The sequence below is a fragment of the Sminthopsis crassicaudata genome, chromosome 4, assembly GCF_048593235.1.
Source record: "Sminthopsis crassicaudata isolate SCR6 chromosome 4, ASM4859323v1, whole genome shotgun sequence".
NCBI classification, from domain to species: Eukaryota; Metazoa; Chordata; class Mammalia; order Dasyuromorphia; family Dasyuridae; genus Sminthopsis; species Sminthopsis crassicaudata.
This window is the reverse complement of record NC_133620.1, coordinates 279,284,788-279,303,094: the sequence shown is the minus strand read 5'-3', so window position 1 is coordinate 279,303,094 and position 18,307 is coordinate 279,284,788. Positions and strand designations below refer to the sequence as shown.

Here is an 18,307-nt window from a genome sequence, read left to right as displayed (position 1 = left end):
TATCCACTATACCAACTAGCTGCTCCCCATGACATTTTACAATCCCATTTTTGCAGATGGGAAAACATAGGTTGGGTGATTTAAGGAGGTCCCAGAGCTAATAACTCCCTGAGATAGAATTTGAACCCAGATCCTCCTTACTCCAACTCCAGCACTCTGTCTACTAAACCACACTACTTCAGATAACCTCAAAGGCTTCTTTCAGATTGAGCATTCTTTGCTTCTTTAGGCATCAGAGGACAGAAAAGGCTGAAGGAACAACATAGCCAGGTTAACAGTGCTGGAGGGTGTATAGAAGGGAAATAGGATGGGAAGAATAACAAGGAGTAATGTTCATCATAGCCAAAGATTATCAGTCATCCCCAAGGAAGGTAAGAGGCAAAATAAAAGCCAAGAAGGGAAATCAGGAGAGATAAAAAAAGAGGGGCAGAGTCACTGTGTCAGGGTAGGCACGGGTATCTTACCTGGAGGGATGAACAGGGAGATACCCATGTCCTTGAGCAGCAGACAGCCCCCCAAGTGATCCACCTCGCGCCATGCGAACACCAAGAGCTTGTTCATCAGTTGTCGCACCACAGTTTGGCCCTCAGTGGGTGTGTGCAGCTCCTGGTAGAAGTTGGCCATCTCTGTCAGGGTGGCTGGCTGAAACTGTCTGGATGCCCCATCCTCCGGCAGAGAGATGGCCTCAGGGACTGGCTGCTCCAGGCCCTGTGGACCCTCTGAATTTCCTTGATGCCTGCTGCAGGGGAAGCTCCAACGAAGGCACTGAACCAGCAGGAGCACAGTGGCCACAGGCACCCCCACCAGCAGCAGGAACTGGAGGGGCAAGCTTTGCTGGATGAAACTCCCAAGCATACACATCAGCACAATCCCGTCGGTGGGTGCCGGCTCTCCTGCGCTCTTGGAGAGGTTAGCAGGGGCCAAGGACCTGTGGGGGAGAGAAGGGAGCAGTCCTAGATTCCAAGCAATATCGTGTCCTCTCAGGCTCGGAGATTTGTGACAACAGAGTAGGGATCAATTCATAGGATTACAAACTTAGACCTAGAAGGAACTTCCAGGAGATCTATACCAACACCCTTTTATTGCAGATAAGGAAAATTAAGTCCAAGTTAAAATGACCTTCCCAGGGCCACACAGGTAATGTTCATCAGGACTTCTTAAACTTTTCTTTTCTTTCTTTCTTTCTTTTTTTTTTTTTTTTTTTGGTTGTTTGTTTGTTTGTTTAGGCAGTTGGGATTAAGTGACTTGCCCGGGATCACACAGCTAGTAAGTATTAAGAGGGTCATTTTTGAATTCAGGTTCTCCTGACTCCAGAGCCCATGCTCTATCCACTGTGCCATCTAGCTATCCCTAGCAGCCTTGTGGTGCTGTAAGGGACAGTTTCTGAGAAGATCATTTGAAGAGATATAGAGTAAAGTAAGCAAGGCCAGGGAAACAATTTTTTCCTATAATGACAATATTGTAAAGACAAACAATTTGGAAAGGTTTAACCACTCAGAGCTATACAATGATCAAACATGTCTGCAAAGGCCCTGCAATGACACATGCTCCCCACCGCTTGACAAAGAGATCCTGACTCAGACTGCAAAGTGAGTTAGATTTTTAGATGTAGTCAGTGCAGGAATTTGTTTTGCTGGACTATGTGTATTTGTTACTAGAATCCTGCTTCTTTCCAATTCAGGAGGGTTTGGAAGAGGTAGGAGGGGAATGAGATTTCGTTCATTTTTTTTTTTAATTTTAAGTTTTTTTAAGGATTGAAAAAAAAAAGAATTGGGCAATCAAAAATATTTGTTGAATAATGATCATTTCTCTGCTCAATAGGCCACCAATTAAGTCTAAACTTGTATATGTGGCTTTCTACCCCAGCTAACCAACCAGTCTTACCTCCTGCTTCACCCCAACCAGCATACTCTGTTCTGGCCATAACAGGCTCCTCACTAGCCCCTCCCTCACTCTCCAAACATGCTCACTACTTTATTTTCTACTTCTCTGCTATAGCTGCTATAGCTAAAGTGGATATAGTCCTGGGCTTGGACTGAGGGAAATCTGAGTGCAAATGTGACCTCAGGGGTTTACTTGCTGATCCTGAGCAAGTCACCTTTACCTCTCTCTACCTCAGTTTTCTCAGCTGTAAAATGGGAATGATAAAAAGCACTTGCCTCCCAGGTTTTTGTGAAAATCAAATGAGAAATTTGTGTAGGGTTTGGTTCAGTACCTGGTGCATAGTAGGCACTTAAAAACACTTGTTTCCTTCCTTTGTCCCACTCTGGCCCCTCTAAATCCTTTCCATCCTAATCCCTCAGACTCCAATATTTAAAAGCCTAGTACAAATCCCAGCTTTTCATGAAGCTTTCCAGGATTATTTCAACTTCCAATGATCTTTTCTTGAATTCACATTATGCATTACTTAGTATCTTACCTATATGTGGTTTATATGTTTGTTCTTCTTGTCTCCCCAACTAGATTGCTAGCTTTTTATGTTTATTAATTTCTTTTCCATTTCCCATCATATGTAGTGTACACTAGACACTCAATAGTCACTAGGCTAATTGATCGGCAATGTGCAGAGAAACACCGAGATACAGGAATGCCTGCCCTCCCCATATAGGACAGAGAGGCAAGGCCTGCCTCCTTACTTTCTGACGTGTCATAGCCACTGGATGAACTCAAGATCAGGAGTCTGATGAAGGCTTCCAGGAAGCAGCCTCCCATAGCTCCAACCCTCCCACCCTATCTCACTTTATCAGCCTAGAGCCCTGGGCTCTGCCCTCCCACCAAACCACACATTCTCACCCCTTCTAGCAAGCCCTACCTCTGGCCCCACCCAGATCCAGGTTCCCAGGTCTTTTATAGCAACCCAATTTCCCCCACAATCCTCTCTTTCCATCATATCTTGTTTTCCATTATCCAGATTCTTAGCCCTTTTGAAAATTCTTGTGTCTAATCCTGAGAGCTGAGGACAGAACATTTATTTTTCTAAATGAGAATGCTAAACCCCTCTTAGGACTTCTCTTCCTTTCTCTGCATGGGATTTTAATGCATTCCCAGTATCCGTACCCTACCCAACCTTCCCACATGGGTCACTGGTGATTCAGACAGGAAGAAAGAATGAGGGAGGTAAAAGGAAGAGGGGAATATCTTGCTTAGAAATCTAGATCCCTGAGGAAGGAACAGACTGGCTGAAGTAAAGCCTTTCTCTGCATCTTAGGACCTGAGAGTTAGGTGAGGTGAAGGAAACAGGTGGAAATAGAGAGAAAAGAGACTGGATAGGATTTGAGAGTGGCAAAAAATTTCGTGGGACTGGGAGAGCTGTAGAACTTTAAAAAAAAAAAAAAAAAAAAAAAAACCTAGGCAATTCTGAAGGGACCCTGAATAGGAGAGCAACTGGAAAGTCCGGAACCTGAGAGGAAAGCTGAAGAGAACTGAACTAAAGAGAGATTGATTGCTTTCTAGTAAAGAAAAAGAGAAGTCTTTGAGGTTGCACTTTATCACAATGGTCCATCCTAAGGCATAGATAAAAAGTTCCCTATTCTTAAGCTTCTCTATATGCAAATAGCTGTCTACAAGTTCCTACACACACACCACACACACATCCAATATTATTGGGGAAAGGAGCCTTAGAGGGAAGTCAGACCAGGGAAAGGGATCCATGAAGGCATCCACCCCACTTCATTTAATTCAAACATTTAGTGCCTGCTCTGTGCAGGTCCTTCACCTGGCATTTGAGGGAGGGGAATACAAAGATATAGTGTCCTTGTCCTTGAACAACTTACAGAGAAATAAGATAAGCACAAAAAAATATATATATGAGAATATAACAGGAAGAGGGAAGAGATGGAAATAAGCATTTATTAAGCACTTATTATGTGCCAGGCACTGTGTTAAATGCCTTACAAATATTTTCAAGTCTCATTTGATCCTCACAGAGTCAGGAAGGTACAAGGAGAAAAGCTGTAGATTTGAAGGCAGAGAACCTAGAATCCAATCCTGCATCTACCAGGCATTACCTGTATGAATCATTTAACTTCTCAGACTTCCTCAGAAAATGAAGATTGGACAATTCTAGAGATTACTCCAAATCTAAATTTAAGATACCATTGAGTAATACCAACAATATGCTTTCAGAAAACGGAAGAACTCAATTTTACCTGGGAGGGGTGGGAAGAGATATGGGAAGGGATTGGATCAGGAAAGACTTGAACAAAGTCACATTTGAGATGGGACTTGAAGTATGGGTAGATTTAACATAGCAGCTGCATCCTCAATTCTCCTTTGGTCAAAAGGCAAGGAAGGAATTGATTCTGATCCTGAGGGAGGTAGTACAAAGGCATGGAGGGAAGAGACTGAGGGTCTAAAATAAGAATAAGATTTTAATCAAGATTATTTTTTAATTTTAAATTTTAAACAAGAAACAATTTTAAACAAGAAAAGAATAAGAGTAGCTAATATTTGCACATTTGGTGCTTTAAGGTTTGCAAAGCAAATAGAACCTCCTGATCTCTATTTCATAGAATCCCTCTCCCACATTAAGATACAGCTTCTGACCTCCCTGGCTTCCTTTAAGACCCAACTAAAATCTCATTTTCTACAAGATGACTTTTCTTATTTTCTCCCTTTCTCACTTTCCAATATTGATTGCTTCCTTGTCAAATTGCTTTGTACAGGGTGTGGCAATAGTCTTGGTACAAATTTAAACTATTAAAGCTTAAAGCTGCACCGAGATTTTTGAGATGACCAACATAACTATTTGGTATTTGTTAACTTTATATTTACACTATATGTATTGTGTGTATACTTATCTCCTCCATTAGAATGAAAGTTTGGGTGGTGTTTTTGTCTCTTTTCCCCCAAACCACCTCCTCCCCTATACTCCCATTCCCTAGATGCACCAAATAAAATTCTGTTTGGGGAAAGCAAGAAAGAGTTATAATGATTCATTTCCCCAGCCCAGGGACGCTTAAGAAGATATACAGAGAAATGTTCAAATTCTGGAGTGGAGGCTGGCCAAGGTTGGGGGGGAGCAATAGTGGCAGTAGATCACAAGTGCAGAGGAAATGATAGTAGCAGTAAGTGAGAAGCAGCCCAGTACCCAAGTGCAGAAAAGACCTGATTACCTGGACAGAGAGAGATCCCAGGGCCCCCCTGCACTAGCCTTGGGCACAGGGATAGATGCTTTTTGGAAACTCTGCTCTCTTTTATCCCATTACAAGTCATAGTTCCAAGGTGAAGAGGAATAGGCAGGATCACAATGGCCCTATCTGTGTAAGGAACAAGGAAGAAGTTCCATAACTACAGCTATATGGCTTTGAGCCCAAGAATTGAGTGGGGACTCAGTTCTAACCTTTAGCCCTGAACTTAAACCTGCAGAGGAATAAACATGGCAAGAAACCAGTGGTTCAATCAAACTGAACCTAGAAAAGCTCTTGGCTGGCTAACTATAACTAAGTCTATCAGTAGACTATAGAAACTCAACCACGCAAAAGCCAACAAACCCAAACTGGGTCAGGAATTTGCAAAGCACAGACCAGAAGTACAATGAACAGACCTCTCCCTGGATCATATTAATTTGGAAACATTGAAAACTTAAAGGTCCCTTGTTTTAAAAGCAATATAAGAAACAAGAGCTCAGGCCAGACATTCCCCAAAACAGTGAACATAGCCTAACTCTAATATAAAGTTCAAAGTCAAGAAATAGGAAAAATGAGCAAACAACAAACTTAGCTATAAAAAATATTGCGATGGAGAGGTCCAAGACATGAACTCAAAAGATAATGACTTCGAGAGAGCCATCTGCATCTAGAAAGACCATGGAGACTAAATGTGGATCACAATATAGTATTTTTACCTTTTTTGTTGTTGCTTACTTACTTTTTTCTCATTTTTTTTCCTTTTTGATCTGATTTTTCTTGTGCATCATGATTAATGTGGAAATATGTATAGAAGAATTGCACATGTTTAACCTATATTGGATTATTTATCTAGGGGAGAGGGTGGGGGGAAAGGAGGGAGAAAAATATAGAACACATGTTGCCAGGGTAAATATTGAGAACTATCCTGCATGTATTTTTAACATTAAAAGGTATTATTAAAAAATTTTAAACAATAATAGTGAAAAAAATTGATAAGCCTATGTCTTCCTGTTAAAAATCTTGTTAAAAAACCAACAATGAAGATCATTAAATAGTAATCTTGGTGGAGGTGTTTTTTTTCTTTCAATTGCATAATGTTATTACTCCTGAGAGATTCCTTGTTAGAGATCCTTTAATCATGAATTCATTTTGTATTTTAAGTAATCTACAAACAACAAAAAGAAAAAAAGAAAAAGATGATTTCAAAGCAGCTACAAGCAGAGCCTTAGAGAAAAATATAGATTTCTAAAAGAGATTTTTTAAAAGAAAAAAAATTAAATCAAATAAAAGCAGTAAAAGATAAGTTGGATAAATAAAGAATTTATCAGCTGCCTCTTAAAAAGAATACCAAAATTAAAACTCACAGAAATATTGTAGCCCAGATCCAAATTTTCTGGATCAAGGAGAAAATACTACAAGTATTCAGAAATATATATTGAAATATTATGAGGCCACAGTCAGAATCACAAAAAAATTAGCAACTATCACTGTAAAGAAGCAGAGGAATTTTAATACATAAGGAAAAGGATTTAGGATTACAACTCAAAAGAAACTACCCAGCAAAACTGACTATAATACGATAAGTTGGGTGAAATGGACATTTAATAAAATGAAGGACTTTCAAAATTCCTGACAAAAAGAACAGAGATGACTAGAAAGTTGACATTCCAACACAACAATCAATAACAATTTTATGCTAATAAAAGAGTAAACTTGATGAGAAATCATCAAAGACTTTAAAAAGATATGAACAGAGTTCTCAAAAGAAATTAAAACTATCTATAGTCATACTTTAAAGTAATCCAAGACAATTCCAAAAACTCATGATGAAAAAGTGTTATCCACCTCTAGAGAACAGACAAACTCTAAGTGCTAACTAAAGTATAACTTTCATAGTTTATTTTTGTGTTTTTTAAAATATGGCTATTATGGAAATGTTTTATATAATTTCACATACATAATTGATACCATATTACTTATCATCTCAGTGGATGGGGGGGAAAGTGGGAAGGAGACAATGAATATGGGACTCAAAATTGAAAAAGAAAAGAATGTTAAAAATAAATAAATAATAAATTGAAGTTATTTTGATAAAGATCTTATTTATCAAGCAAATAGAGAACTGAGTTAAATTTATAAGACTAAGAGCAATTTTTTCAATTGAAATGAACAGGCAGTTTTCAGAGGGAAAAAAATCAAAGCTATCAACTGTCATATTTTTAAAATGTTCTAAATCACTACTAATTGGAGAAACACAAATTAAAAACTCTGAGGTAGTACCTCATACATCAGACTTGTTAGAAGGAAAGAAAAGGGAAGTGACAAATGCTGGAAGAAATATGGGGGAAATGGGTAGAGTGATGCATTACCATTGGAGCTATGTACTAGTCCAACCATTTTGGAAAGCAATTGGAACTATGCCCAAAATCTATAAAACTACATACTTTATCAGAAATACTACTACTAGGTTTCTAACTCAAAGAGATCAAAGAAAAAGGAAAAAAGGCAAAACTACCAAAAATATTTATAGCAGCACTTTTTGAAGTGGCATAAAATTGAAAACTTAGGAGATATCCATCAATTGGGGAATGGTTAAACAAGTTATTATATATGAATGTGATAGAATATTATTGTGCTGTAAGGAAAGATGCAAAGAGTGGTTTCAGAAAGACCTGGCAAGACTTATATGAACTAATGCAAAATGAAATAGGCAAAAACAGAAGAACAATTTACACTGTAACAGTGATATTGTAAAGAAAAAAATTAACTGCGAAAAACTTAATAACTCTAATCAGTACTGTGATCCATCACAATTCCAAAGGGCTCATGATGAAAAATACTATCCACCTCTACAGAGAGCTCATAGACTCAAAAGGTATATTGAAACCCCACCCTTCTCTCTCTGGCTCTCCTTCTCTTTCTCCATCTCTCTCTCTATCTCTCTCTTTATATATATCCCCCCTCTCTCTCTTTCCTCTCCCTTTCCCTCTCCTTCTGCCTTTCCCTTTTCTTCTCCCTTTCCCTCCTCCTCTTCCCCTCCCCCTCTCTTCCTCTCTCTCTCTTTCTCTTCTCTTTCTCAATCTATTTCTCTTTTATTTCTTTTCCTTCTCCCTTTCCCTCTCTATATGGCTAATCCAAAACTTGCTCTACATAACGTCTATCTCTTGCCTTCTCAATGAGTGGGGAAGTGAATGAAAATAGGAGAGAATCTGGAACAGAAAATAAAATAAAACTAATTTTAAAATATATATATATATATATATATATATATATATATATATAAAGTTCCTGAGAGTTGACATTGTTTATTCTTTGTATTTATGTCCCCAGTGCACAGCATAGTGTCATAGTTGTTGTTCATTCATGTCCAACTCTTTGTGACTAACTTGCAAGACCCTTGTATTTTTTACTCTTTCTCAAAGGCTGACCAAGCTCATGTTTGTTATTTCCATAACACCATCAATCTCATCCTCTACCATCCTCTTCTCCTTTTGCCTTCAATCTTTCCTAACATCAAGGTTTCCAGTAAGGCCTATCTTTTCATTACATATCAAAAGTATTTAAGTATTAGCTTCACCTTCCAGTGAATAGTCTCAGTACTGACTTATTTGATCTTTTTATTGTCCAAGAGACTTTCTTCTCCAACACCACAATTTGAAAATATTGATTCTTTATCACTCAGCTTTCCATAAAATCCAACTCTCAGAACCATGCATTACTACTAAAAAACCATAATATATGGACCTTTGTCAGCAAAGTGATGTCTCTACTTTTTAGTATGCTGCCCAGATTTTCTCTAGTTTTCCTTCCAAAGAGCAAGCATCTTTTAGTTTCATGACTGCATTTACTGCCTACTATGATCTTTGACCCCAAGAATATAAAATCCAACACTGCTTCTATTTCTTCTTCCTTTAATTGCCAAGGAGTGATGGGACTAATTGCAAGATTTTAGGTGTTTGGGGGATTTGTATTTTCTTTTTTTATTTGCTGTTGTTGTTGTTGTTTGGTGTTAAGTTTCAAGTCAGCTTTTACACTTTGTTCTTTCACCCTTATCAAGAGGCTTCTTAATTCTTCTTAACTCTCTGCCATAAGAGTGGAATCATCTGCATATCTGAGATTGTTGATATTTTTCTTGGCATCCTTAATTCTGGTTTTTTAACTCATCCAGTCTGATATTTTGCAAAATGTACTTTTTATTTAAGTTAAATAAATAAGGTGATAATATGCAGCCTTGTCATAATCCTTTCTCAATCTAAAACCAATCAGTTGCACCATATTTAATTCTAACTATTGCTTCTCCTACATCCAGGTTCCTCTGGAGACAAGTAAGATGACCTGCTACTCTCAAATCTTTAAGAACTTGTCACATTTTGTTGTGATCCACTCAGTTAAAGGCTTTAGTGTAGTCAATGAAACAGAAATAGATTTTTTCCCTGAAAATCCCTTACTTTCTCCATGATCCAGTGAAAACTAACAATTTGTCTCTAATTTCTCTGCCTCTGCCTGTTCCTCTAGTAATTCTCAGTTTACACATTACTGAAGTCTAGCTTGCAGAATCTTAAACACAACTTTGCTGGCAAACTGAATAAGAATGATTGCTCAGTAATTTGAACATTCTTTGGCATTGCCCTTCTTTAGAACTGGAATATAAACTAATCTTTTCTAATCCAGTGGCCACTGTTAAAATTTCCAAATTTGCTAGCATGTTGGCTATAACATTTTTATATAACGTTTTAAATAGCTCAAATGAAATTCTATCTATCCCATTGTTAGTATTGCTGCCATTGTTAGTACTAATGTCCCGTTGACTTCATTCTCCAAGATGTTGGAGACAATCAGTAACCACATAATCATGGATATCAGTGATGTTAAGATCTTTCTTGTATATTCCTGTATATTCTTGCTACATCTTTTAAATCTTTTCCATTTCTGTTACATTCCTACTATTTTTGTATTTTTCATGCCTATTTTAATGAAAAATTCTCTTGATAGTTCTAATTTTTTTATTTAGAATTTTTTTCCACAGTATATATGCATGAGTAATTTTTTATATTATCCCTTGTATTCATTTTTCCAAATTATCCCGCCCTCCCTCCAAACCCTCCCCCCGATGACAGGCAATCCCATACATTTTACATATGTTACAATATAACCCAGATACAATATATGTGTGTAAATACCATTTTCTTGTTGCACATTAAGTATTAGATTCCAAAGGTATAAGTAACCTGGGTAGATAGTTCTAATTTTTAAGAAAAGATCTCTTGTCTTTACCAATCTAACTGTTTTCTTTTATTTCTTTACTTTATTTATTTATTGCTTCTTATTTCTCCTTTCTATTCTCTGAAATTCTGCATTCATTCCATTGGGTATATCTTTCCCTTTTTCTTTTATGTTTTGCTTTTCTTCTTTCTTCAGCTATTTGTAAAGCTTCACCAGACATCCATTTTGCTTTCTTGCTTTTTTTTTTCCTTTGGAATGTTTTGTTGTTGTTATTGCTGTTCTTGCTGCTGCTGCTTCCTGTATAATATTTTGAATCTCTGTCTATAGTTCTTCAGCCACTCAATATGCCAAATCTAAAACTTTAAATCGATTCATTACTTCAACTTCATATTTATAAGGGCTGTTATTTAGGTCATCCTTATATTATCTAATGATTTTCCCTACTCAATTCAAGGGATTGTTTTAACTGATTGTACCAAATTCATAGTAGATACAATATGCATATGCTTGTTAATTCAAATATTGTAATACTTTTTCCTATTTATTGGTTCTGAATAAATGGAACTTCTGCTCAAAAGAGTTCTAATTCTGAACTTTCTCCCCGCTCCTTCCAATTTTTTGCATTCTAGAGCACTCTCCATGGTACTGAGTGCTGATTTTTTTCATGGCCCTTAAATCACTGAGCTTTTCTGTCACTTTGTCATTCTCATTCATCAAGTTCTCCTTTTAAAGTTCACTTCATTCATTTTTAGAATTCAGTTCAACTCCTTTTCACAGCTATCTACCATCCCTTCTGGGTCCATTTTCCCTCTTTTCTTAGGATCAGTACTTCATCCTTGGTCTTCACTGCCTTCATTTTCAAGATTTTAATATACATGTTTATGTGTCCTCAATCACTTGGTTTCCTAGTTCACTAACTTTTTAAGTTGTCATGATTTCCTTTGTTTTGTCTCAGTCATACATAAAGGTAATAATAATAAATAATAACATTAAAGTTTTGTAACCATTTTGTAAATATTACCTCATTTGATTCTCTGGGATATCTCTGGGAGGAAGATGAAGTTGTTATCTCCATTTTACATGAGAGGAAAGTGAGACAGATTTTCCCAGGTTCATACAGCTAATATTGGTGCTTGAGGCTCCATTTGAATTCTGGTCTTCCTGATTCCAGTTGCATTCTCCCCACTGAACCACCTACCTGTTTCTAACTATTGCCTATAATTTTTCTACTTTTATAGTTTTAATATGTAAAATTTCTCTCTCAGACTTCGCCTCTATATCTATTAGAATCTCACTACATGATGGATTAGGTGACATTCCATATATTTAAGAAGAGCTTGCATCTTTTGGTTTTTCTTGTGCCTTCTTTCTCTCAAATCTATCCCTCATCCTCAGTGTAACCTCAAGTCTTTCACACATTAATTTTCTACAACTCCATCAACTTTGAACCTTGATCTGACCACTGTTCCCTCCCTTCAAAATCTTGGCCCCATGGTCAACCAATTCAGTCACATTGTCAACTTAATTATTTTTTATTCCTTTTATCTCCTATCCTATTGACAATTATACCTTACCTAACCTTAACTTGCCACCATCCATCTTCTCCACTCTTATTCAAATGCTGCTAGAATCAGTACAAATTTATGCTATCTAATGTTTTTTTTTTTAACTAAAGCTGCTTGTTTTCAAATGCATAGATAATTTTTGATATTCACCCTTGTAAAACCTTTTGTTCCAAATTTTTTTCCTTCCCTTATCCCCCACATGGCAAATAATCCAATATGTTAAACATGTGCAATTATTCTATACATATTTCCACAATTATCATGATGTACAAGAAAAGGAAAAAAATGAGAACGAAAACAAAATTCAAACAAACAACAGTTAAAAAGGTGAAAATGTTATGTAGTGATCCACACTCAGTACCACACAGTCCTTTCTGGGTACAAATGGCTCTCTTCATCACAAGACCATTGGAACTGCCCTGAATTACTTTGCTATTGAAAAGAGCCACGTCCATCAGAATTGAGCATTGTATAATCTTGCTATTGCTATGTACAATGTTCTCCTGTTTCTACTCACTTCACTTAACATCAAATCATGGAAGTCTCTCCAGAGCTCTCTGAAATCACCCTGCTGATCATTTCTTATAGAACAATAATTTTCCATAACATTCATATACCATAACTTATTCAGCCATTCTCCAACTGATGGGCATCCACTCAGTTTCCAGTTTCTTGCCACTACAAAAAAGGCTGCCACAAACATTTTTGCACACATGGGTCCTTTGTGCATATTGCTATTTACTCAACCCCCCACCAGTCCCTCTGCCTCAAGTTAAGGATCTTGACTCTAATTTTACTAGAGTGTGGGGGATGAGGAGGGAAGATCAGCTGTCATGAGCTCTGTTTTCTCCTCTTCTAAACATAGAAATCCCTCCTCATCTCTTTAGGATACAAGCCCTGTAGAGACACTGCTAGATCAAAGAGTATGAAGAGTTTGATAGCCTTTTGGGCATAGTTTCAAATTATTTTCCATAATGGTTGGATCAATTAACAACCCCAATGACAATGTATTAATGTCCCAGTTTTCCCACACTCCTTGCAAAATTCATCATTATTTTTTCCTATCATCTTAGTCAATCTGAGAGGTGTGAGGGGGTATCCCAGAGTTGTCTTAATTTGCATTTCTCTGATCAATAATAATTCAGAACATTTTTTTCATATGACTATAAATGGTTTCAATTTCTTCATCTGAAAATTGCCTGTGTATATACTTTGATCATTTATCAATTGGAGAATGGCCTGAATTCTTACAAATTTGAGTCAATTCTTCTATCTATATTTTAGAAATGAGCATGCTATCTAACCTCAATGAGGCTCTCACTTTTGCATGCAATTGTTTTATTCTTCCTCAATTGATTCTCTATCACACTTTCCCTAGTTATTTCAAACATTTTTCCTCAATGCACATCACTATTTACTCAACCACCCACCAATCCCTCTGCCTCAAGTTAAGGATCTTGACTCCAATTTTACTGGATATGGGGGATGAGGAGGGAAGATCAGCTGTCATGAGCTCTCTGTTTTCTCCTATACTAAACATAGAAATCCCTCTTCATCATCACCCCCTCCCACTACACACACACACACACACACACACACACACACACACACACACACACACACACCCTTTTTTCCCCTGTGTCCCAATATATCATGAATAGATGGAGCTTTTCCTTGACAAAATTAACTTATTTATTTGTGCTCCTTCAGTTTCTGTTCTCCTTCTCTTCTTTTCTACTAGCTCCTTCTCTGTCACCCACTCAGGACTCCCCTACCCTAAAAAAAAATCTCTCCTGTAACCCTGATATCCCCTTAAGTTATTATCCTATCACTTTTTCTTTTTGCATCCAAACTCTTTCCCTATTCCTGCAAAGTCCTCCCTCCTTGCTTCTTGGCTTCCTTCAAAAGTACCTGCTAAAATCTCACCTATAGGAAATATTTTCTGGTCCTTCTTTATTTTAATGCATTCTTTCTTTTGATTATTTCCAATTTACCCTGTACATAGCTTATTTATGTATAATTATTAGCATGCTGTCTTCACTGTTGGACTGTGCACTCTTAAAAAGCAAAGATAGTCTTTGAACTTTGTCCTCAATATTTAACACAGCACCTACAACATAGTAGATACTTAAATGCTTATTGACTGAGTGGCTTACCTGTCACTCTCTTACAATCTCACTTCCAACCCCATGATTTTTTAACAGTCAAATCCAATAGCCATTTCTCAGTTTTCATTATAGCTTTTGCAGCCTTTAAAGCTTACAACAACCCCAATCTCCTAGATATCATTTCTCTCTTGGATGCTGTGATACTGCTCTTTCTTAGCTTTCCTCTTAACTTACCTAGCCATTCCATCTCAGTGTCCTTTGCTGGAGCAGCATCCTTCTCCCAAACACCAAGAAAGAGCATATTCTAAGACTCTGCCTTGGACCCCTTATTCATTAATTTCTATATTCTCCTTCTTGATAATCTCATCAGTTTCCATAGATTCGATGATTAATCCTATGGCAATGACTCCCAAAGTTATATATCCAGTCCCAGTCTTATATGGAACTTAATTTGTCCAAAACCAAATTAATTTTTGCTCCAAAGCCATCCTTTCTTCAAATTCTGGGAGGTAGGAGGGGAAGAAACAAGAAAGGTCGGAAAACACTTTATGTTACTCACTTAGGGTCTACAGTCTTACAGATTCTACCTCTGCAACATCCTTTACATGGATCCCTTGTTCTTCACACTTACAGCCACTACCTTAGTTTGGATTCTTGAGTAAGGAGTTTGCGGAGTTTCATAGCTTTTTGGGCATAGTTTCAGATTACTTTCAGAATGGTTGGAGCAGTTAACAACCCCAGTGACAATGTATTAGTGTCCTAGTTTCCCACATTCCCTTCAACATTCATCATTATTTTTTCCTGTCATCTTAGTCAATCTGAGAGGTGTGAGGGAGTCCCTTTCATACTTAGTCCCCTTCATATGGACTGCTTCATTCACTTCCGAATTTGTCTCTTTGCTTTCAAACCTCAATCCCTGGGCCTTTCCTATCTATCTTCCTCCAAACTGATTATTTTAACAACAGAGTTCTGACTTTGTTAATTCCCCACCAACCTAGGGCTCTCTATAGCCACTAATATATAGCTTTCTTTAGAGCACAGTTTAGGGAACACTTCTTATATGAAACTTTTCCTGACTTCTACAATAATTAATAAGTAACTAAATAAGAAAAGTTAAGTATTTTCTACCTCTTGAAATTACTTCATATTTGCTTGTCTGTGTATGTTATCATATTCTCCCTCCTTAAGGATAACGTGGGCTTCTTGCTTCAAAGGCAAATGGTTTCATTTTCATTTTTGCATCCCAAGTATCAAATACATAGCAGAAATTTAATACATGTTTATTAAATTGAGAAATGGAAAATGAATGAGGAAAGAGACTTCTAGGTAAAAGAAAGAGTAGGTGGTATGGATTTTAGTGACTCTCCAAGAATCTTCTTCCTCACCCTGAGGCTCTCTCTTCCATATCTAAGAAAAATAAAGACCTTAGAAACATAAATGGAAATAAATACATATTTTTAAAAATATTAAATGGAATTAACTAGCAAAAGGAAAGAGAGAGGACTCCTTAGCTCCATGGTTGAGGGCATTCCCAACTCTTCTTTATCACCAACAAAGGGCCAGTGACGTACAATAGATTAGAGTTGAATTGGAGAAGGAAAGAACATGTAGTCTGTTCTGTTTCCACTGCAGCAAACTTCCTAGGGCCTCATAAGATCAGAGTCCAAATCCCCTTTATACCAGGAATTGTCACAGAGATATATAGGTGATATGCAAGGGAGTGTCCCCTTTCCCTATCTGTTAGCCCCTGGGTAAATAGGGTCTCTTGTCAGAGTGATGATATAAGTTTTGGGTTAGGGAATTAGAGCTTGAATGTTGGTCCCTGCTACTTAGACCAGTGAGATACTGAACAAATCAATTTTCTTCTCTAAGTTCAGTTTCCTCATCTATAAAATGACAAAGGTTGGTCTACTCCTAAGGTTGGTTTTCAAAGCAATGAGTCTGTGATTTCCCATCATCTCCTTCTCCAGAAAATAAAGCCTCTGTATGGAGGTGGGTTGGAGTCATCCTATCTATTCCCTTTTGCATCCTAATTCAGAAATTTTAAGGAGGAAAACAGCTCCCTGCTACTCCATCTACAAAAAGCTCTTTCCCCTCACTCCCACTTTATTTCAATCTTTGAGAATTTACTTAGCTCCAACTAAATGTAGATTTTTGGATCTGGAAAAATAAAATAAAATAAAAAATCTAGTTGGTTGCCCAAACACCTAAAATCCATTTTTTACCCTTTCTTGTTCTCACTCAGACTCAGAGGCCCAAACCCTCCCACTGAATCTGAGTCACAAATTCCACCCATTATCACCCCCAAGTTAAGAATGGATTTGAATTTTTCCTACCACTTTTTACCCAGCCTCTCCTCTCCAGCCACTATGGCCTAGTACAGAGACAGCCTCAAAGCCAAAAAGACCTGAGTTCAAGTTCTGTAGCTGATGCATCCCAAATGTATGAACTTCCCAGTGCTCTAGTCTAGGCAACTCTCCACGATTATTAGTAGCCAGCCTGTATTGATTGAAGGAGCTTCCTCACTTAGAAATCCCAGGGCCACTTTCTATCCCTTTCCTAGCTCCCCACAGCAATTTACCTAGAAGTCTTGTACTTGTACTTGAAAGTCTCTCTTTGCCTTCCCCATCGCTCTTTCCTAAGATACTGCTAGGCAGACACCTTCATGATCCCTAACCCAGCTTTAGAAAAAAGTGCCCAATGTGTAACATTCCAAAAGAATACCTCATAATCTGCGTGTTATCAGTGAACACTTTGCAGAATAGAAATTTCTGGTTCCAATGTACAGACATCTGTCTAGATTTTACACACCTCCCACTCCCTCCCCAACCCCTTTCCAGCCTTTGCCCCTCTCCTCTCCTCTCCCCTTTTTGGATCACTTGCTGCCTTATTGAGCCCATCTCATCAGTCACATACACCCAACTGCACACTTACTTAATTATTCTGAAGACCTTAGTTCACCTGGGTCTCCAAGGAGTCGGAACAAAGCAGTAGTCAAAAGAAAAGTAAGAATGGAATGAAGCAGGGAAGTGGAATCTAGACAGAGGGTGTGGCCTGAGCTTTCCTGGCAGAGTCCCTAGTTCCTCCTCCTTACCTCCTTAAAAGGAAAGTGGGAACAAGTCTTTTGAGGATTTTTTTTTATTCTTTTAGGGGATAAAAAATAGTGTCTGAGTTCAGTGGACATTCAAGCAGGGAGATTCAGGAAATAGGCAAGGATGCCAGAAACCCATGGTCTTGCCTGATCCCATAAACTGAGCTGTGGAGTAGTTGGGGAAGGGGGAAGAAGGAGGAAAGAGAAATTTGTTCAGGTGGATCAGCTAAAAACCTTGCCTTTCTACCCCCTCTAGTGGTCCCTGATTAAATAACAGTCTCGAACAGATCAGGTTTGCTGACATTCCTAAATTTCAGAGGGCAAAATGGGGTCTATACACATGATCATGTATTTTGACACTTTTGAGATTGGGAGGAGACAGAACAGCTGTAAAGTTCAGATACCTTGATCTCTCAGAGGTGGGCTCAGCTTGTAGAAGTAATAGAATCTCACTCAGAGTTAGAAGGGAACTTTGAGATCATTCGGTACAAAATTTTCCTTTTACACATGAAAAAAACTGAGGAGGGAAGCAAGTTCTTATTAAGTAATATGTCAAGCACTGTTCTACACTCTTTACAAATTTATCTGACTTGAAGCTCACAACCATCCCGTAAAATCAGGTATTATTACTATTATCCCAATTTCCCAATTGAAGAAACTGAAGCAGACAGGTTCCATGAATTGCCCGTGGCTAGTAGTATGAAGTCAATTTTGAACTCAAGTCTTCCAGATTCAGGCCTCATGTTCTATTCATTGGGCCACACGCTGCCTGAGACCCAGAGAATCCAATCAACTTAACTAAATAAATAGAGGTATCTGTGTTCAAGCTAGGAGTTTGAGCCCAGGTTTTCCGCTTCTTCATCCAATGCTCTTTTCACTGCACCACAGTCCTCACCTTCTGGCTGGATTCTAATTGAGGCCTCCCTATGAGGCTTCTCAATCCCCCAGCTGTCATCCCCCTTAGGAAGGAAATTACTTTTCCTCTTCTAGTCTCAGTTAATAATTCTCCTGCCTTCAGACACACCTGCCTGCCTTTCTCACTCCCCTCTTCTCCCCTTCTGCCCTCCTCCAAACCCAACCCAGGGTTAAAGTAAAAGGTCAGAATATACTCCCCACCCCCATAGACAGAGGAAAACTGAAGGATGAGATAAAAGAGCTAGTGAGATCAAGCCTTAGAGGCTTGAATCAAAA

At 38.0% G+C, this 18,307-nt stretch overlaps 1 protein-coding gene across 1 annotated transcript in view; it reads right to left on the bottom strand.

Moving 5' to 3' along the window:
• UNC5CL (unc-5 family C-terminal like) overlaps window positions 1-17,032 on the bottom strand; it is a 30,793-nt gene extending 13,761 nt beyond the window's left edge. The window contains exons 1-2 of the mRNA XM_074311006.1: window positions 16,960-17,032; window positions 465-928 (exon numbers count right to left, since the gene is read on the bottom strand). Coding sequence (XP_074167107.1) covers window positions 465-861 — 397 coding nt within the window. The 5' untranslated portion in view covers window positions 862-928; window positions 16,960-17,032. The remainder of the gene's footprint in view (window positions 1-464; window positions 929-16,959) is intronic.
• Window positions 17,033-18,307: the final 1,275 nt, after the last annotated feature.